Source organism: Thermobia domestica, chromosome 7 (genome assembly GCF_964235325.1).
Source record: "Thermobia domestica chromosome 7, izTheDome1.hap1.1, whole genome shotgun sequence".
Classification (NCBI taxonomy): domain Eukaryota; kingdom Metazoa; phylum Arthropoda; class Insecta; order Zygentoma; family Lepismatidae; genus Thermobia; species Thermobia domestica.
Window position 1 is genome coordinate 267,277,044 of NC_137460.1, and position 23,390 is coordinate 267,300,433.

At 34.4% G+C, this 23,390-nt stretch overlaps 1 protein-coding gene across 2 annotated transcripts in view; it reads left to right on the forward strand.

Annotated features, from left to right (window-relative positions):
- The first annotated feature begins 4,120 nt into the window (after positions 1 to 4,120).
- Positions 4,121 to 23,390, forward strand: part of LOC145690899 (uncharacterized) — a 40,016-nt gene continuing 20,746 nt past the window's right edge. Inside the window, exons 1-2 of one of the 2 annotated variants that reach the window (XM_081766318.1) lie at positions 4,121 to 5,189; positions 6,942 to 7,125. In XM_081766318.1, the coding sequence (XP_081622444.1) occupies positions 4,828 to 5,189; positions 6,942 to 7,110 (531 nt within the window). In that variant the 5' untranslated portion in view covers positions 4,121 to 4,827 and the 3' untranslated portion in view covers positions 7,111 to 7,125. The remainder of the gene's footprint in view (positions 5,190 to 6,941; positions 7,126 to 23,390) is intronic. The other variant, XM_081766317.1, reaches the window with a different exon arrangement.

The window sequence follows — 23,390 nt, forward strand, 5'->3', positions numbered from 1 at the left end:
TATCCTGTTTTGGGCCGGCACTCAACCTGCGCTGGTCTCGTCTCCAATTTGCAGCAGTTGCGCTACTACTTCAGACTCAGGTATGCTGCCGAACCTAGAAATTATTTCTAAGTTCGCCATCAATATGATTTAACTTGAAATTTCTTAAGAAGCGATAACATGCCAAGAAAAGCTAAAGGGTTACGCGAATATTAACACCTTACTTGCTGCTCGAGTCCTGGTATTTCTTAAATCTCTTTTTTTTTCTTCTCTTCACATTTTTACAATATGTGGAAGTTTCGCGAACTGAGGAGCAGTCTGTAGGCTAGTAACATATATGTAAGATGGAGTAATGTCAGTTGAACTATAAATAGTCTGGTCACGCTTTCTGTAACTCGATTGTACTTCTCCTCTTTTTGATTTCTTTCGTAATAAATACTTTATTATGGAATTCTTATTTATTTATTTATTGGACTCATTTAATGATTTAGGTACAAGCCAAGAATCCTCACATTTGTACTGGGCGATTCAGGTACAGTCTTAAAATTAAGCCTCTGAGTTACGAACTTCGATGCTGCTTCTCTTTCATTAAGGTACCAGTTACTTGATTCCAGACTAGCGACCGAAGAAAACGCTCAGTTCGAGGTTAATCGCGGATTAATACAGAATCCGTCAGCTAGGAGGAAGAATACGAGAGAGAGAAGTATAGGTTCATTCCATCGAACCTGTCCTGTGCGTATGTTGCACAGGTGGTGGAGCCCCCAAACCAAACTCACACACCAACTTACTAACAATAAATGTAACAATATATATATATATATATATATATACCTTCTGCGTGTGAGTGCCCCCCTCCAAATATACAGAGAAATGGGCGCCCTTGCGTAGTACTATATACGTAGGTACTTGCTAGAATTACAGGTTATTCGCTTTATACCCACCCATTTTCGGTTCGGTGCTGCCACCTGGCGTATCATACTGGAATTATGGTCTCCTTACAAGGGCAGTGTTTGTCTGACCTGGTATACTAGCAGACACAGTTAAGGATGCTTTTGTCATGGAATCTGGAAAGTCCTCAAAACTTTCCCTTGTGTTCTTTGAGATATTTGTTAGAGATTTATGACCCCGTTACCTGAAAACCAACGTTGCTACTTCCCTCTCTTGTCCCTTTGTTTTATCTTTCATTCATTGTATTGTATTGTATTGTATTTATTTTCATCCTTTTTCATACAAATTGTTCACAACGTGAACGTATGAGTTGGACACGTCATAAGAACACTGAATGTGTACATATGTATACATTTAGATCTACATGCAATATTAAAATAGTGTGAATTTATGTACAAGAAAAGGTACAATTTTTCATTATTCTAATTTACATACATCGATATAAAACAACAAAACAGTTAATAAAACCTTACATTATAGATATACAAAATATATATACATTAAACCTTATTTACTACAGGCGGGATATTCTTCTACAGAATAGAAACAGTACTCGAGTAGGTAGGACTTGACTGCTTTATTGAAACCAGATGTTTTGTTTTTTAAAGTGGAAGGAAGCTTGTTATAAATATTCACTGCCATAGGAAATGTACTATTCTTATGTACTTTTAAACGTGAGGACTCTACATGAAGATCAGAGGCTTGTCTTGTATTATGCATATGAATATCTGAGTTCAACCGGAAGCTGCTTGTATCTGTCTGTATATCTTTTCTTACAAATTTTAGAAGTTCATATATATATAAACATGGAAGAGGTAAGATTTCAAGAAATTTAAATAGAGGTTTACAAGAAGTTCGAGGTTTACTTCCGGTCATAAACCTTAAAGCTCTCTTTAGTAAAACGAATATGGAATTTAGCAGTGCAGTAGATCCCCAGAATATAATACCATATTTCAATTTAGAATGAAAAAGTCCAAAATAAGTTGTGAGCAGAACATGCTGACTGACACTATTTCGTAAAAGCTTTAACATGTAACAGGTTTGAGCCAATTTACTAGATAATTTTTGAATGTGAATTTTCCAATTTTTCCATTGTTTTTTTTACTGAATTTTGTTGTTTATGAAATGTTACGGAAGTACGGCAACATTGAAGAGAATGACAGCGCAAGTGCTTAGTGATGGGTAAATTCCCGGGAAGATATTTTTCGGGAATATTCCCTGGGAATATTCCCGGGAAGATTCCCAAAATGGGAATTTATCCGGGAATTTATGTTCAATTAAAAAGAAAATTGCATTATATTGCTATATTATGATTTCAAAGTTAAATTAATTTTTATATCACAGCATATTATTACTGTTGTCCACAGAGGTTTCTTTAAAATCTATATAATCTGAACGGTACTATGTTACTTTATTAACACTTTATTATATTTAGAGAGTACGTTTAACTGTTTATGTTTTTACAATATGTTCTATCAATTAAATATGTGTGAAAAAAATATATAGTAAATTATATAGTAACAATTTAAATGTATATGTAAATGGATTTTCTCAACTTGACTCTATTACTGATATTATAAACACATTGAATTTATAAATGTGATAAACCAATTAGATTGGGTAAATGCTAGAAGATACATGTCTCATCAATTTATCAACATTTGCGCATACATATTTATTTTCACAAAATTTGCAATATACTTACTTATCTTTATATTTTAGCACGTAACATTGCCATACAAGACCTTTCATTCTACCTATTTCTCGAAATTCCATACGTTAATCCACATGTAAAAGAAGTGCGAGTACCAAGGTGACCAGAATTTTCACTTGCGAAAACGGGACGCATAAGAATCAGCTGTGGAGGGGGGAGTATCTGACTTCCAGATTGCATTTTGGGACTCAGCAGTTTTCTCAATTTACTAAATACACAAGTAAGAGTGATAACACACCGTTTCTAATTTTACGTGTACCACACAACAAATAATGGTTCCCGATTGCAAGTTCTACCCAACAATTCTTTTAACTAGTTGAACACGCAGAATTCCCACTCAATTCCCACTTGAACCACGAACACTCAATTCCCATTTGAAAATTCAGAAGTTCTGGACACGGTTGAACCTTGGCAACGAGTGTTGGTAGGAAAAAGAGAGTAGAATTTGCATTGATGATTTATATTTTGAATAATAATTACTGGACACCTAGGTCATTTTTACTTAAAACGGGACATTTAGGAGTCCCGTTCGAGAATCAGAAAAAAACGGGACAACGGTTAAAAAAAGGACTGTCCCGGCTAAAACGGGACGTCCGGTCACCTTGCCGAGTACCTCTTCAGAAATTCGAGTCAGAGAGTGGAGACAGGCCGACGTCTATTACTAATGGTGGTTCAGGGTGTATTAATAGTACTTCATCTCTATTTCCACATAATTCTAAATTACCTTACAAAATCGTTGCTTTTCATCACTTGTAAATTAGTACTTTGCTAATATTGGCTGTTCTTTAGCATTGGGTCCAGCTTCTGTATCTACTTTTTTGCGATATTCTATTCCGATGCGGTTGTTTTATGGTCTCATACGTTAAATTACGTTACCAACATTAAATTCAGACGGCATTGCAGAGCGCTCGTTAGCGAATGAAGGCGCTTAGTGCTCACATGGCACGTTGTTTTCTGTCTTCGTTACCAACAATTCACTTTCCTTTCTCACACAAATCACTTCCACTTACCTTTCCGTTTTGTATAGATCTCCTACTGCCCTAAATAAAAAAAAAAAAAAGTGTTCGATACTTTCTTGACTACTTGAACATCGCTATCAACTCATTTCTTCCGTAAATCATCCTAATTTTTGCTAGTTTTGGCGCCCCAATACTAAACAATTACCTTACATTTTGGTGCAAATGGAAATGGAACTTAAAAAATCATATTATTAGTTATATAAAGTACCGTCAAATAATTTTAAATTTTTTAACCGCCAAATTCTTTAAAATCTAGAAGCAAATCATAATGTATTAAATTAAAGTAATTAGTCATATGGTTCTTATAATTTGGAAGATAAAGTAGAGAAATGGAAATAAATTCCTTCCTGGGAATTTATATACCAGGGGGAAAAACCCGGGAATATTCCCATTTTTAAATTCCTTCCCACCGGGAATATTCCCACTGGCCATCACTACACGTGCTGCTTAAGAACAGACCTGGGTTGTGTGGGGGAAATGTGTAGTGTTTGGGGCAAGAGATCTCTAAGTTTGTCTCCAATAGTTACAGTAGGTGCGTAAGTGATGGTAGTGACTGTTATCAAATGGCACCGAAAATCAACGTCTTATTCCACGAGACGCTTACACATACACACAAAAGCCACGACCAGTTATTGTTGTCAAGTGGAAAAATTGTGTTAAAATATTAAATTGTTCGCACTAACAATCTAAAGTCGCGGAAGAAGTCACAATCAAAAGTAGCACTTGAAGCAATAATAGGACGTATATTAAATAAAATTAGTATACGCAACGGGAGTTCGACAGTCAATCAAACCGCAATGGCATACAGAAATACAGGATTTGCTATTCCCGCTAAAACGATAAAGATGGATGGATACCTTATGAAACACGAGAATACCTGTATGTAAGAGTGAGCTACACTAGCGACAAAAGATCTCAATTGAACAAAATCTGAATTAAACAGAAACTTTCGGGTGCCATTTCACTTTCCTCCGGCTGCTACAAACAAACAAACAATTGCCGAGAGAGCGATCGTGGCTAAGGAAATAAGAAACTGCAGAAGATTATGATTTTAAATATAAGTTGCTTTTGTGAACGTTCTTGTAAATCATTTCATTAACACTGGCAACATAAAATATAAGGGAAGTATAAGAACAGTGTTAAATTCTTATTATATTTCAATTCACAATGGCTGGTGAGGCGTCTGTTAAGTTGGAATTGATGTGTAAAGAAGAAATTGCTTTTGACTTACCTCAGGAAGATCCACTCGAAGGGAAAGGGTGGACATACGAACTGATGACTGACAAGAACGAGTTAATATTATCCACAACGAAAGGAGAGGAAACAACGGACAAGGATACAGCTATGTGTTCTTTGGATGTGAAACTAAACGTTGATAGGATGAAATCAGAATTTGCAGTAGAAGATCCTGGATTTGAAAGGAATATAGAGACGCCTGGAAAAATAGTGGTTCAGGAGACTTGCGCGTCGTACTCTAATGACTCCCAACAATTAACAACAAAAAGTTTAAATTCATTTCGCCCAGAAAGGTAATGTTCAATTTTTCATATACTAATTTGCTCAGATTGATAATACGGTTACATACGTTCGGAATGTTTGTTGGTTAAAAGCAATACTTCACGAGAAATATTTAGGTATGGGAGACATCTCGAACGTAAGTTGGTAACCTACAATTTGGAAATTGCGTGGTGCAGATAGACAAGCTGTAGGCCTATACCAAATAAAAAAAAGATCGATACGACTCATACAAATCTTATGTAGTTCAGATTTTGATAAACTAATTATTTCTTTATTATTGGTTACACACTTCTCACTAATTGTTGCACATATTTAAAATATGGGTGCTCGACAATATTGTTTTATTTATATAGAGACTTATGTAAAATAAGAAATCGTGAGAATGGTATTTATCCTAATATTTTCCAAATTTAAACGTGTAATGTATTATATTAGAACAAAAACTATGGACGTTTGTGTTTTTACTTAGAATTTAGCTTAAATGTGTCTAGCCTCATTTTTCCGGAGGGCTTCTAAAGACATTAGTAAAATACAAGATAAAGAATATTTTAACCATCAATGGATGTTCATAAATTGTAGAGGTCCATACATCAAACCATTTCATAGCTGCACACATTTCTTTCAAGGAAGTCGACTTTTTACATTCCCAGGAATGGTTTCTAGAGTATGGACTTAAATTTCTCAATATATTATCACTTTAGGGGCTTAGTGAACGTACATGATATGTGAATTATTGTACAAACAACGCTAACTAGCATGTGCTAGATGGCCGGTAAAAATAAGATTGCTATGCAGATTAGGGCATTACGCGGAATGTTGGTAAAAAAGGATAGCGCAAAATTCTGTATTTAGGATAAACTTACATGTTGAATGTGTTCTTGTACGTTCCTAACTATTTTATAGGTAACATCCTGAAATGCTTTATTTGCTTGTATATTTATGTTCCAAATTAACACAATATATTAGGGACGTAATTCCTTAATTATATGAATTCCTTCCTTCGCAAACGTTTTTCTAGTTTTGTGTCATGATTTGCCAAATTAAATTTTGATATTTCATTTCGCTTACAGTGGTAACTAGCTACCGTAACACGGGGTTACTTTGCACATCGGGCATTACTTCCCACAAAATATGAAAAGAGATTCAGTCATCTGTTAGCAAAACCATGAACTGTAAATAGATTGGTGGTAGTTCATATTTTTCTCACTGGGTGTCTCTGTACAGTCATATCGTACTCTGTTACTGCGGCGTCATATATTCTGTCTGTTTGTATGTGTGGAATGCGGTGAGCGGGTAATTGAATTTTTGTTTCATGGCGACGATCGTGGCAACTATTCTACAACCAAATTTACTGTATAAATAACTTAGTTTTTTTCATTTTTAGTAGTTAAGTTTAAGAAATTGGGATTTGTGCTTTTTACAATCTAGAAATTTATAAGAAAATCCCTAGGTGGTGACTACAAAGAAAGTTTCAATTCGTTCTATTTCAAGCGCTTTCCGATTCGATTTTTTTTTGTTTTTTTTTTGCGCTTCTCTTAGCCTATCGTAGAAGTATGTATTTGTCATCCAGTTATTCCTAGTAGAAGAGGCAAGTAGCTTGCGAGTATATATATATATTTTTAATGAAGAAGGAAGTATTAATGTCCGTAATGACAAACAATGAGAGAAATTTTGTTTCTAGCATTAAACTTTTTCAAACTTCGTGATCAGAACGGTTCCTACTCTGCGGATGGTATAATTTGAGATCGTTTCATTTCTTTTAGGCGAGTGAAATTAATTAAAGTCTTATTTGAATATATAAAGGAACGTAAGGATATCTCAGATACAAAGCATGAAAAATTTCTCAACCATTCTATTTTTAACATCTTTCAAACTTTAACAGCTATTGCCAGTTATTTTGCTTCTAACTGCAGTGAATGTAATTTGAGATAACGTCTTTCTTATTAGGTGAGTTAAACAAATTTTGTTACTCTGCTTTTAGATTTTAGATAGAAGTGAGAAAGGCCATAGATACAAGTCCCGCAGGATTTTGTGTTTTTTATTTAAGAACAGTTTTGGAATAGAAGATTAAGAATAGATTTATCAATACAAAATAACTATGCAAAGTATCTCTTTTGACAAAATAGAATCTTAATATGTTTTAAAAATGTGCCCGACGTCGGTTTCTTCTTTTTGGGTTCCCTTTAAAGGGGGGTGGTCATTATGACTACAATTCGATTTCTAAGTAAAGTTAATTTCAATTTTTGTTGTGGTTTATCAGATTATGTTCTCGTTGTACTTTTGAAAAGGGTATTTTATAAACGACTTTTCGTTCTTCTATATAGAACTCCTTTAGAACTTCTATATAGATCACCATTATTATTTGTATTCATTTCAGAGCGATGTTAAATCAAATTTCATTGTGGATTAATGAGATGTACTCATAAAATGCCAGCGAAGCGTTGTTTATTTATTTAGAAATTAGCCTTTATAGAGTCCAGATTAAGAATATCATAAATACGATATTATTAAGTACATCCCGCCTTTCGAACAAAATTTCTTAGTATGATCGAAAACTATATCATTTAAGCTGCATTTCATTCTTGAATGTAGGTTTACATTAGTAAAGCATGATGATGATTGAGTTCAAGTTTTTATGAGACAAAGATTTAAACTGCTTTAAGAAAAATTATTTTCCACTTTTATTATATTTCTTACACGGGGGAATATATTCTATGATCCAATCGAAAGTGCAGGAACGTGAGAGTACAACAAACCAAGACAGACGAAAAGGTGATGGAGCTAATGGTTTACAGTTTACTTGAGTATCAGTTTTCTGATATATTTTGTGTTTCCACGTATTTTTTCCCTTCTTTAATTTGCACTTTTCTCAATTTTCAAGATTTTTTCCCACCATTTTAGACGGAATTCCACCAAGATATGATTTTTGTATCATTTTGTCAGTACTTTTGTGTATTGATAGCTTTTCCCATAGTTCATACTGCCCTTTTGGACAGGTCTATATTTTTGCTCTTGTAAACGCAAAGTTGTAAACGCTGAGCTATTCCATATAAAATCAGGAAGTTCACGAGTGAAGCCTTAAAAATTAAAGTCAGATTTTATGTATCAAATGAAAGTGACGTTTGTTCGATTTGCACTTGCTGATCGCTCAAAGCTCATAGGATACAGGCGTGGGTGTCGTTTTTAAGCTTGTGCATCACCCTTTACAAGAATTTCCATTAACAAACCTGGATTTCTTTAATTTGTACTATTGTTTTCTTTTAAGATTTTAGCCTGCATTCTCCGTTTTTTGTGACTACTTACAGTCTTATCTCGGGCACTTGCGTAATGCCTTTTTCATCCTTGTAATTGTCTATTTCCTTTTTTTTTTCTTTTCTGGTTTGTTATAACTCAGTAGGTTACGAAAATGCATTTTAAATATTGCATCGTCCCTGAAGGTTAAACTCAATCTTTTTCTCCTTCGTTTCCTTCTGCTTTTCAACCCTTAAGAGGAAATATGTGTATGTCAGACACCTGTGGTTTTTCTTTGTATTACATTGGCAACACTGGGGCCGCGGTGGCTCAGTGGTAGAGCGTTCACCTCTGGTGCTTGGGTCCCGGGTTCGATCCCAGCCCCCGTCAAGTGAACTTTGTGGTGGACAAACACCGCGTGCTTGGGTTTTCACGGGGTTGTTCCGTTTCCTCCCACTGTTCATTCCACCATTTCATTCATTATTCATCATCACCGTCTCCTTTAGCCTCACCGGCATAACCGTAGGACGTAAAACAAAGATATTATTTCATTTTTAAATTGGCAGCACTGATTCACTCAATGTATCGGTTCTCTTAGTACCTTCCCATTATTTAGTTGTATGTGTGTCGCAGTAGTCCATTGTTGGCGTTAATGTCTGAGTGAACATTTATCGATGATTGTAGAAAACCTACGGTGTCTGAGAGGCAAACATTTCCATTATCGTTTATATTTTTGCGTGATTATTGGACTCACATTTTTTGAAGAGAGATTTTCTTTCAAAAATTTTTTTGGTTTACTTTTATTTACCATGAAATAGAAGCTATAGAGCTCTTGAAACATACTATTTTGTTTGTATGAGATTTTATGTATTTGCAAAGTATAGATCTAGTACCCCGAGAAAGAAATTTCAGAATGAAACTGTAAGTACAGCAGATCCTTATTTCACGGCAAAAATTCCAAAAATGCTGAAAGCACAGAAGGAATTTATATTATTGTCTTCAGTAGATTCTGACTGAGACGCCTACTTTTTCCTGAAAGTCAAGAATTACCTACTGACAGTGAGGGCGATACCAATTCTGATACAGTGCCAGGTGTGAGCTCAAGTAGTAACAGAAGTGTCAATGTGAGCAGCCCTAGTCAAGTTTCATGTGATAACGAAGGCCTTAGATACAGAGGTAAAAACAGGTTTGTTTGGAATTGAAATGAACCAGTAAGAAACCGAAGGGTTCTTCATCAAAACATAGTCAGAGGGATGCCTGGTATAGTCACCCATGTAAGAAATCTGGGAAAAAAATCCTGTCTACCTTATGCGATGATGATATAATTCAGGATATTTCAATATGAAGTTGGAAGAAAATCGAAACAAATTTGAAGTAAATTAGAGCAAAGTCAAACTACAGATCTACTGACCTATCTGAAAATAAAGCCCTTATTGCTCTCCTAATATTATGTTCTATTTGTAAATCAGGATACAAAGACATGTATTCACCATTTTCAAGACACTTTGGGACGACATCTATTTAAAGCTACCATGTTCGTTAAACGTTTCCAAGCTCTTTTGGACAAATAGCACATTTGAACAGGATAGCTACATGCGGACAAATAGCATATTTGCAGGGTAGTAATGTGTAGAATTATACTAACTTAAAATTTGTCAGTTTTTACATTTATGTACTAATTTTATTTAGATATTGATATATTTTCCGAATTTATATTCCAATAAAACCGAATTAATATATGTAATTCTTGGTTATCATATTTTGCTCCAAGTACAGAATATAAAGTTTCATTATTCTACATTACACATAGGTTTTTTAAAAAAAGATATTGCTTTATACATGTCCGTGTCCCACAGACACGCATTTCCTGTAAGCGAACAAAAATAACGTTCCCTGTTAAGGGTTATGATATTTTCTGAATTTAAAAATTACTCTAATAGCATATATTTTACAAAAATTGAAAACTTAAAAGAGATGGGAGTGAATCAAAAAACTACTCTCTCTTCTTTGTCTTAAGATAAATATAACGTTACTATTTGGATGAATCCTTCGCGATTAATTCTAATCAGTATTGTCTTAAAATCGATAGGATAAAGCGCAAGTAAAATGGAATTAAAACAAGAAGAAACAGCTGGCAATCAACAAGAATATCTAAAAGTTTGTTCTTGGCTTTCTTTTCATTCTTCCGGATATCTCTTTTCCATTTTGTCTATTCCCAAACAACATCTGGAATTACAAACATGTATTATAACGAACATTAACAAAACGGAAGTGATGTTCACCTGTTCCAGGTTATTTCGAGAGAAGTCAATTTTCTTTATAACAAATTTTCGTCGTCGTTTATAAACATTTATAATTTGTGCTAAAGTAATGTATGATTTTTTATTGTTTGCGTTGTTTTTTTTCCTTCTTGCAATATTTTTTACTATATATTGAGCTAAGTTTTGAAGTTAATTTTCTATTTTACTATTTAATGTTATCCCATGCCTCTGGATTAGTATTTTTCTAATATCAATAGTGTTCTCATTTCTACCAGGGTTACAATGAGAAGCTGTGAGGGGCGTAGACTTAAAATCATTAATAAGGCGCACTGAACGTAACCTAGGGACATTATAACATGCGTATTTTTTTTTATTTAACTGGCTGATCAACACTTGTGTGTTGAGCATTATTACAAACTGTCCTCGCAGACCATTTAAACGCTCAAAATTGCTAAGTTTCAAAACCACATAGTTTTATTTTGTTACACTCAATAAAACATTTACATCATATATAAGGTGAAGACCTTGCAGTTCACGGGAAGTGACCTTTGAAGTAGATATATTTATGCCTAGGAAATTGACTCTCCATAGTGAAATATATAAGCTGGGAGGAGAACCACGACGCAATTCACTCATTGGTAGACCCTCGAGTGGAGTGCGATGTGGCTCTTGTAGTTTGCATATTGCGATCCGTCGAGTATTTTTCCGAAAATAAATAAACCTTATTGGAAACGTCATGTATAACTTGAATCCCTTTTATTATAGGGACCCCAATTGAGCTGTCTGAAAACAGTGAACTAAATGCATTTTCAAACTATCAGTAACCAGGTTAAACCTTGTAGTTTTTCATAATTTGGGATAAATTATCACTTTTGGAAACAGTGGTGGAAAAACTCACATGAAAAAATATTGTAACAATGTGGCAATCTACCTTTTTTGTGATATTTGACATCCTGGCTTTCCAGTTTTACACATACTTGATGACAGCTCGAAAATGGAGTTATGATAGTTCACTTTGGTTTCAGAAAGCTTAATTACTATTAATGCACTGCCACTATATATATATATATATATATATATATATATATATATATATATATATATATATAATGTTGCAGTGCATCATATATATATATATAGCATTTAACTTTTATTACTTTGATCTTTTTACATGACAAGAAGCAAGGACATTCGTACCATATACCAGAAATGTTCTCAATTCAGCATTATCATGACAGTATTTATTATTTAAGACATCTTTATTCACTTTATTTAGCATATCCCTTCCATACTGCATTACCATAAACGACTGAAGGTTGTCTTGCCCGAGGTTTGCCCTTAATCTTTATTTAATAGTTTTGAGTTTCAAAAAAGGCTTGTTTACAACTTCCTTTTTACATGTGTAAGAAGGGTAGTAAGGAGGAACTTGTAAATTTTAAAGAGGTATGTATAACATAAGGCATACATGTGATATTCATATATATATTTGAACGCGCACGTGAGGCAGGACTTGCAAGCTTACTTTCATTTTCTTCATCCCTGGTTCAATATCGTTTCACCATGCTTCCTCTTCATACTCACTACATATATATTCAACATCATATTCACTCACAACATCTCCTTGCGATGTCTTGGACTAAATATCTGCATAAAATTTAGATTCTTCGATAGCTTTCCCTTTATCTATGCCACAGATTTTGTTCATTGTATTTGGCGGTAGTTCGTCTTTTAAATCAGAAATCCGCCTTGAATGGAAACAGGACATGAAATGGACAAACATGAAATATGAGACTTAATATCTTGAGCTTTTATTTATATGCTAATTAGTAGTGGGAAAGAAGCGGGATAATTTTGCATACGTATGAAAAAAGGAAATAAACAAGTGTTTAAAAATCTCTCAGAAATATAATGTTTACACTAAGACAACTATAACGAACAAGTTCAAAAAGTTACAAAATTCGTAAAATATTTGCGTTTACGAATAACTGGTACGGTGTTAGCGGAATATGTGAAATAACCAACTTAAATGTCGGAATTGTAAAATCTTGTCGTGGATAAAACATACATCATTGGCTGGAAAACGAACAAAATAACAGCATTGCCTAGTACTAAAATAATATTTTAAATCAGGATAAAGGTTAAAATTCAAGGCAGTGAAAAAAAAAAACAACTGTGAAGGCGGCACACTTTTTGTTAACCATTCACATAACTTCTGGCAAACATCTGTTACATAGCTTCAACTTTTTAATGCATGAATAAAGGTTTCAACTTGGTGGGGTGTATTAAAGGTTTTATACAATACCGAAATTAAACAAGTGAATATCGTTTCACAGTGTTCATCTAAGACTTGCTAAATATGCGAATTCAATTCTCAAACTTGAGGTAGTACATCTGTAACAATTTGTTCCCATATAGTAAGAAGATCTGTTCCTTGGACGCTGGATCTCTCTAAATAATCTCTTACTACTTATCCGTTACTCTTTCACTTCTATACAGATAAATGTTGAAAAAATCGGTAATTTGAATAGAAAGTTAAGGAAGAAGATAGATCCTATCGTTGGGACGCTGATCCGATCGCAGAAGAGCTGCTCGACATCTTATACAGTTTTCTCTAAGAAAATTAGATAACAGAATTACTAATTACTTACTAAACAACAGCTAATACATACCTGTTACCATTTTCGTTTTGTAGCCATAAATGTTGAAACCGAAGACGGATAATTCTCCACGTTCAGTTGGAATTGAATTTAAGCGGAAAAGATAAACATAGTATTTGAATGCGGAATCGATTACAAGAAACTGCAACGTGATAGATTTTAGCATTCTACCTGTAAGAAAATAAGTATTGAAATTGGATGTAATAGTAAATTTAAACTACTTCCGTATTTGACAATGTCGTGAATAGTCATTATATATTGTATTCAGACGTCAATCGCTTGCAGAAACTGATTCTCGTTATCTGCTTGTTCTATGGAAACGAAAGTTGAAAACTATATCGAATCGGATGTAACAGTAAATTTGAGAACCGTTCGTTTTTGGGAGAGCTCTGTGGTAACTACGATATGTATCATTTAAAAATTGAAATGTTTCCAGAAAGACGCACTTCGCTGTCTGTTACTTTCTCAGTTCTGTAGGGATAATATTGAAATCAGAAATGCCTAATTTAAAACTCTCACGGTTTGAATAGAGGGTGGACAGAGGAGACGGACCTATTCTTGGGAACCTGAATCGGTTGTACGAATTGTATCCTGATATCTCTACAGAAATCAGTATTGAAATTACCAGTTTAGAAAATTTCAACAACTTCCGATTTCGTAACATACTGTTGGTTGTGATATATCCAATACATACCCTCAATCAGTTGCACAAACCGTTTGTTAATGTCTGTTACGGTTTCCATCCTACAATTACGAATATTAACACCACGAATGATTAATGTAAATCGCTCCGCTTTGAATAGTGCTTACTGGAAAATGCAGAACGCTCAGCTGATTGTAATAACGCACCTCTATAACTCTTACCGTGACTGTCATATAGAAATAATTATTGAAACCTAAACTAATATTAAATTTGAGTCACTTCTTCTTTTGGTAGAGTGTTCTAGAGTCATTTTATATTCGAAGCTCAATTGTTTTTTGAAAGACGTTTTCGTGTTTTCGTACTCTGGCGATAAAAGTTTAAATTGCATGTGGTTAGTATAACCTGGTTTGGTTTAAGATTTCAACACACAAGATGGTACCTATGTTTGCGATGTTTCATCCCATGCAAAAAGTCGCTTCCTGATAGCTTTTACAGTGTTCCTTCAACGGAGATCATTTTTGAAACCAGTTGTACTAGTAATATCCAGGATAGTAGGGATATGGTGTTTTGAGACGCTGAATTCTTGGTAGCAAACCGCTTCTGCTTTCCTGTTACCGTGTTCGTTCTACAGCAATAAATGATGAAACTGGTACTGAAAGTGGCAGCAATGCTGAATTTTGAAAAGAGTTCATTTTGTCAGAGCGTCTACCCAGTAATTATGTGTTGTGTATAGACACAGGATCAATAGGAAGGATCACTCCTCGTTATCGTTTACCATTCCATTAGCTAAGTCTGAAACTAATGGCTAGTCTGAAGAAATTTCGGTTTCAGTAACGGTTAACCGAGGAAATTGAATCTACTCGAGGGACGCTGAAAAATTTATAAGAAATAGCATCATGAAGCATTTACCGTTCATTCTACACAAAAATTACTTTTGAAATCGGATACATTACTAAATTTGAACCATCTTCGTTTTTCGGTAAGGTATATTGGATAGTATGAAATTGTGTTAAGACGCTGATCGTTTGCAAACAAACACTCCTCGCTATATTACAATATTCGCTGTAGAACGATAAACGTTGAAATTGGAAATGGTTAACTTCAACCAATTCACGTTTAAATACAGGGTTAAATGAAAAGGAACCTATTTCAATTGGAAGAAAACGTTTCTCTGTATTTTTTAAATATTTTGCTCTGATACTCTTTGACAGACGCACGGACGAGCAAATTCATTCTACAAGACTGCCGTCGCTTACACACACCATAATTTCAGTCTAAAGACCTTTGTTTGTATTCATGTACATTATGAACAATAGCACACAAATGAGATGTATGTATATAGTTGAAAAAAATTAGTCGTGATATTATGCCAGACTTGACACCAGTTTTGGAATGAACGTTCCAAAAGATGCGTGTTCAAATAAAACCAATAGAATTTTAGCACAGATACTTTCTATATTTTATCAGAATAATAACACTGTTCAACAACGAAAATGTAAATTGAACAAAATCAGCTAATTCTTATTGATTTTGGGTTGCTGATCACGAATTTGAAAGTTATTTTCGAATATTAGCTCTACTTTTCGTTTTACAGGCATGTCTAATAATAACGCTTTAAAAATAAATATATTCGCTTCGTTTGGGGTAAAATGTTACACTGATCCGGCAACACTGGAGAAACTATATGAACGCTTGGTTTCGTTGTGTTCCTTATCTCAGTAGTGTTCTGCTATTGTTAGAAAAGACAGGTTTAGTGCAGTTATCAGCGTTTTGGGTGTGACGTTTGTGTAGTGCAGGATATAAAAATACAACTACAAGTACGCAAAAATACTGGTATTTCGAATGTATATTTTTAAATAATTGTCGGAACTATTTCAAGTGATATTTTGAGGATTTCATTCAACAAAAAAGCCGCGAAATTGTGTAAACAGTGCGGATAGCTTATGCTGCGTGTGTGGGGAAGTTACATCTTCCTCACAAAAGCAGACTATAACACCACTAATAAAAAAAGCCTATCAATATTACTTTGGTTGTAAATTTGGAGACCAAGATAAATCTTGGGCACTCCACATTGTGTGTAACACTTGTGCCAGCAATCTAAGAAATTGGATTAATGGGAAGGGGCGCTCAATGTCTTTTGCAGAGCCCATGATTTGGAGGGAGCCAAGCGACCACATCAGAGACTGTTATTTTTGTATGGTTCCTTCCGTCAAGAAGGGAATTTCCACGAAGAAGAAGCGGGCCTTGATCTATCCTAACATTCCTTCTGCAATGCGCCCTGTTCCACATAGAGAAGGACTACCTGTTCCTGACCCACCTAAAGAATACTATCTTTTTTCTGATGATGATCAAGAAGTTGAAGCTCCTGAATCAAGTACTTCGAAGGACCCTACGTTAGTTGTAGAAGAACCTCCACGTGAACCACATAGACTTACTGAAGCTAAGTGATCTAATCAGAGACTTGGACCTCTCGAAAAGGAAAGCCGAAATTTTAGCGTCACGCTTAAAGCAATGGAATTTATTGCAGGAAAAAGTAAATATTTCAGTGTATCGGAATAGGAAGAAGATGTTCACTTCATTTTTTACTATGAAAGACACACTTGTGGCATGTACAGATGTAAATGGTCTCATGAGGGCACTTAAAATTAAATACGAACCTACGGAGTGGAGGCTCTTTATAGATTCGTCCAAGGTGAGTTTAAAGGCAGTGCTTTTACATATTGGAAATGAACTTCCTTCAATTCCTGTAGGCTACGCAGTTCATATGAAGGAATCTTATGAAAACTTGAAACGTTTACTTCAAGCCATTAAATATTACAATTTTTAGTGGCTCATTTGTGGTGACCTTAAAGTAATAGCACGGTTGCTAGGTATGCAGTTAGGGTATTCAAAGTATTGTTGCTTTATATGTGAATGGGACAGTAGAGATCGCGGATCTCATTACCGCAAAAGTGATTGGAGTACCAGAGAAACTCTTCAGCCGGGAGTGAAAAATGTGCAGCTGAACCACTGGTAGATCGAAACCGAATTTTGCTTCTCCCTCTACATATTAAATTAGGTCTTATGAAAAGTTTTGTTAAGAGCATGAACCAAGAGGATGAGGCCTGTAAGTACCTAAGAGGACAATTCCCTCGATTAAGTGATGCCAAAGTTAAAGAGGGTGTTTTCATAGGGCCACACATTAGGCAACTATTCAAAGATCACAAGTTCGACGAAATTCTCCAAGGTGAGGAGAAAGCTGCGTGGGAAAGCTTGAAGAGTGTTTGTTCACAGTTCTTGGGAAGACACCGAGCAACAAATTACAAACAACTGCTACAAAGTTGTTATGTGCTACGAAAGTCTTGGTTGCAATATGTCTCTGAAACTCCATTTTCTTCATTCATATCTAGACTTCTTTCCCGAAGATTGTGGAGCAGTAAGTGACGAACATGGTGAGCGTTTCCATCAAGATATTGCAGCCATGGAGAAGATATATGAGGGAAAGTAAAGTTCTAACATATTGTCCAACTACTGTTGGACTATTGCAAGGCATTCTACAGATGTAACCTACAAAAGGCAAGCCAAGCGAAGACACTCAAAATAAAATAAACATAATTCTGTACAAGGGATCACTTGAAACTTTTGTTTACATTGCAGTGTAGTTCCTGCACAAAAAGGTATTTGTACATATTTTTCATTTTTTGATGTTAATACTGATTTTTATTACGGAATTGTTAATGTTTAACTTGACCACGGTTATTTTATTTTCTGTATCGCTGTGAAACTCGTATTTGCGCAATTTTGAAAAAGGAAGTACAAGGGTATAGAAAGCTATAGGTTACGGTACTTCTTAACTCCCCAGCTTATCACATCAGAGTGAAATAGATAAAAAAAAAGTGAAATGTAGGTTTTTACAAGGATTTTGCTTAAATGTTCTATAAATATTAATACATTTGTATATATACAGCTACTGTTGTACAAGGGCATTTTTTCAGAACCTGAGCTAAGAAAATTCTTCTATTATCATTTCCTTTCATATTACGCTTAAATAAATGTAAAAATCGCAATTTCAAAGAATTTACATACTTTCGATCAAAATTTGTTGAACAGTGTAATCCATAGGTCATTTTTGAAGAAAAAGAACTATTTCACAATGAGTGTACGTTCGGAAAACTGATGCCACCGGCACTAACAGTGAGTGGAAGGTTTAGCTGCATAGCACATACTCGCAGTAACTTTCTGAATAAAGGAAAAATAACGCATTGCTGTGTAAAAATATGTGCTTTTGGCATCGTTCTATAATTTCTGCAAACATATCCTTACCTAATTACCGCTATCCCATGAACACTAAAATTGAAGTATATAAATAATTCTTAACAAATGTGAACATATAGAAATCCATTTTGAAGAAAAGATAGGAAACTGTAAGTATACATAACGAAATTCTTTTTATGCTACCCTAATCCATGAACACATGATCTAAGATAACATACGTGAAATGCAAGAAAATAAATATTAATAATATGTGAAGATATAGAAACATGTTTAGAAAAAAAATGTTACAACTGCTGTGACTTGAACCCACGACCATTTAATACAGACATCAACGCGTTTACCATCTGACCACCGAATCAACCTTGGAAGTATTTGTTTGTCCGTTTTATTTACTCTGCAAAAATGCGAAATTAAATCAAGATGTAAATTGTTTCGTACAAAAATTAAGTACTATACACAACATAACCCCTTAAAGACAACGTTTCGGCTATCACAGACCTGAGGTACGTTTTTTAGAATTTAAAAGAAATATGACAATTTTAATTTAAAGTTTATTTACCAAGCCTCGTATATGGAGAAGCAATCTTGAATCCTTTTCCAGCGGTTTGGTACTTCGTACATTTGTGTTAGTAAGCATAGCTCCGGGCTTACGGCCGTAAATGGTCAAGAAACACGTGATTCCTGCATTTCTGGTGACTGTTTCTTTATATTTGACTTTCGGGACAATCATTCACCATTTACGCACTGTTATAACTAAAAGCTAATTGGACGATAATTCTGGTCCCGATGCTACGTCTGAAAATCGGGATTTTCGCGGCTGACCATATACAAGTTTTGATTTGATAAAAAAAAAAACCTTCAGCGCTTTGTACGAACGCATGGTCATCACTCGGAAGGGCACCCACGAAGGCGAGTGGGGTGCATTGTTCTAAACACACGTTATACACTTATGAGTGCTCCCATTGTAGGGATTGAGCTTCGCAAGCTAAATCGCAGTTTGCATACGTGAGAGCCATTTTTTTTAGTTTATCGTCAGTGATTATACGATATTTGCATACGCCTTCGTGTAAAATATTTTTTCCTAATATTGTGCAGAAATCAGCAGTGAAGTGACTAGCACATATTTGTTAGCACCCTAACATTCGTTTGTAATCTCAGTTTTTTGTGACAAACTCTGACTCCAAATCTTTGAAAACGAAGGAATAGTTGTGGCGACTTGGACGATCGCTTATTACTATCAACAGAGGACTCGAGCTGACCCTTGGGATTATCCGTTGTGGAACACCTGAGATCCTTATAAATGCAACTCCCCTAAATCAATTGACTGGTCGAAGAATATTGTGTGTAAGTGAAATCTTAATTTATCAATTGTGCCACACAGCTACATGTATTGAAAAAAAAATAAGATAAAAAGGGAAACAAGCAGTTAAACCGGTCGCAAACCTAATGGTGGTAATATCAAAATTCTTAGTGTATCATCTTTTAAGTACACGTTTCTTGTTTTCGTATTAAACTTAGATATTTATATTTTTGTACTTTGAGTTAGTTGCTCGTATTTGATATCTATATGGAGGCTAGTGTTTTGAACAATTTCAAGCAATATTGACAGAGGAATTAAGGAAACAATTAGAAACTATTGCTCAGAAAATGGAAATGAATATTGGACGTGTAGGACAAAGAATTGCAATAACAAAGTAATGCAATAACTATATAACTATAATTATATCAAAGTAATGCAATAACTCCTTAACTGAGGTACGGTATGAATTAGTTAATGCGGCAAATCATATGTTTAAAATAATGTAGTGGAATGAAAGAAATGTCTCACTGAGAAATGTGAATACATGCGAACGACACAGATTGAGTGTAGGGAAGCCAACAAAATACAACAGTGCAAGGAAGTGCAAGCCGAAAAAGACACCGCAAACACTCTTGAATTCGAGCCGGCTCACGTTGTGGAAGATATATGCCAAATAAACCAGAAAGTGGATTTCAGTCAGGAAAAGAAAATATACAGTGTAGAGATAGCGAAAAAGGAATAATCGTTATGTGTACCATTAGACAATTATGTTTCTAATGTAATTGTTTTGCCGGCAGGGGATGCCGATGTTTCACACATGATGAGCTGTAGCGTTGAGGTTGCGCGTACCCATGCTCTCGAAGAAGCCAGTGAAGGCTTGAGAGTTCAATTGTTGGTTTTGTGTGGTAACGAATATACAGTGTTGTCGTTTTTGTCACAGCCAAATGGTTTTGCGCGACTTCACAAATTCAAATTTATCTTCGTAACCGCGTATGTCTAACGTGAGTTGCATTTTAGTCCTGCAAATCCATTCCGACTTTATCACCTTGAGTATTGTAGAAGGAAAAGATTTCAAATTCACAGTTTAGAGCGTAGGCCCGCGAAGATAATTGTGTTTTACGTAGTGAACGTATCGTACATAATCAGTCGGTCGGAAATGTTTACCGTAAGCCAGCGTAAAAGTAACACTTTCAATAAAGCACGCGGAGTCGAAAATATATTTGCGATATCGAACCGAAATGTTACACCAAGATTAAGAATAAAAAATAAGATAGCCAATGATACCCAGTTGAATTTTATCAATATTTCAGTTAATGTAAACTCTTTTTCGTGGAGCATTATTAGCAGAATTAAAATGAGCAAACGTGATCACAATATCAGTACATCAGATACAACATTTATTAATTTTCAGCTGCCAAAATGTGTGAATTTTAAAGCTTGTACTTCACTATTGCGAAATTGTAAAGAGCGAAAATTTAAGTGTAGGGCTACTCAAAATGTAGAACAGTTGATTACTCGTGATGATAACAATATTCGTCGACCTCAGTGTATAGCGTACTCTCGGCGGGCTCATTAGGCGTGCAGCACGAAAAAGAATAATAGAAAAGCTTTGGAAAGCGTAATTCGTAACGACTGAACTAGGTGCAAGACCCGATCTATGCTTACTAACACAAATCTACAATATACCAAACTGCTGGAAAAAGCTTGAAGATTTCTCCTCCATATACAAGCCGTGGTTAATAAAGTTTAGAAGTAACATTGTCCTATTTCTTTTAAATTCCAAAAGTGAGCCTCACGCCGGTAATAATCTATTGTTCCCGAACAATCGAGCGAACAAATATATTTAATTGTGAAGAGAACCGCGGCCGTCAGAGGGGTTAATGGTCTTTGTTAAGTATCACTGAAGAAATCATTATATTGTGGAACATACTGTATATAGGTTCAATTCACTGGAAGTTCACCATGGAAATCGGTACATTGGTACATCATTGTACATAATGGACCATTTTTCATTTGCTAACTATGAGGTTATTCCACCTATATGACGATAAGCCACGTGTTGTTAAAGCCACCTATTATATTTATAATCCCTCATTTAAGCCACCATTAATAAAAATGTTCATATTATTCATTTAAATTTGCAGTTTATAAGTCCTTTTCTTTCATCCATTATTTATTTATTTATCTATTTATTTTTCAACTCTTGGTTTCTCATCATGAATGGATGTTTTAATTGATTTTCCAATCATTTTCACTGAATATATAACATATTTGAAATTATAGTAAACACTTGAAACTAAATGAATATACAGGTAGACATTAACACAAAAATACTTTATTACTAAACACTAATAGAAAATGTGTATATTTCGGAAGTGTTGCCTAACTACGGTGTAAACGCTAAAGCCGAAATTCCTAATATGTGTATCTAGTGTAGTGTAATGTGTGTACATGCACCTTTTTTACAACAAACTTATTCAATTCCCAAACCATTTTATTCAAAAATATTTTGTAATATTCAACTACTAAATATAAACACATAATGTAGCATTAAAATTATATATATATATATATATATATATATATATATATATATATATATATATATATATATATATTCTCATAAAGATAAAACATTAATAAAGCAAGACAATTTTCAAAACAAGCATTTCGTAAAATAGTTATAACATTACTTGTATACTGATTATTTAAAATACTGTATTACAACTAACTAAATATCAAAAATTCTAAAGGAATACAAAATCATTTAAAGTTTCAAGTTTCAATAATCATATTGCTCATACGGCAAAACGGAATATTCATTAAAGTGTTTCAAATAACTTTAGAATCACAGGTCAACTCACAAAACAGTATCTCTTGTCTTGCTGTTATTTAAACAAATATATCAAAAATTACTTTTTTTTTTTAATTATCAGTAGTACTCGCAAACAAACTTGTATTTTTAACAAATCATCAAGTATAACAGGTACATAGGCATCAACACTAATGCACGGATCTTTACAACATTAGCGAACACGCTATTTTTGGCTGATACAATAATTACATAATCTTATTTTCAACAAACGTCTTATTGGCAACGGAAAAGTAAAACTCTACCAGCACATTTATGGGCATTAATCACAAATATACATCAAAGGAGCGATATTCTAACCACCTCCAAAATATTAAAGATGCACAACAAACGGTTCCTACTCATCTAGCATTCACAAGCTACGCATTCGGGAAGCAAGGAATAACTATCTACGGAGTGAGCCGCCTTCTACTGGCCTTTGGCATCACGTTAAAACACGCACACATTATAAAAGTAAGTTCATCTAAGGATACCGCTCTAAATCAACCTTTTGGCTTGCTGAAAATAGCCCTAAATCATTTATAATCCTCAATTGCTATTTAGTTGAACTCAAACGTGCACAGCTCTAAAATACTTTATACGCAATCATTTTGTTCGCTCGACGAACGTTATAAATTTTCACGTGCCTAGTTGCCTTATGCATTACTCCCTCAACATACTATGAACAATGGGACCTACCCATTACTAGATTACACAACGAATCAAAATTTTCTTATGTCGTTTTTTTTTAATAGAATTCTCAAATTTAATTTAAATTCTGTTACATAGTATTCCTATTGTGCGAGTTTATTGACAAGTGCTAGTTTAATACAATATTTTCTCTCCTTTTATACTAATCAACACAAAAACAATCAGCTAAACATTAAAATGATTTGTTAGCTACGCCTATTCTATTCATATTAATCATATACCCAAAGTTCTATCTATTGCTTCATTTCAGTTGAACTGAATAAAAAATTTCAGTAAAGTTAATTAACCAAATTATTCCACTTGT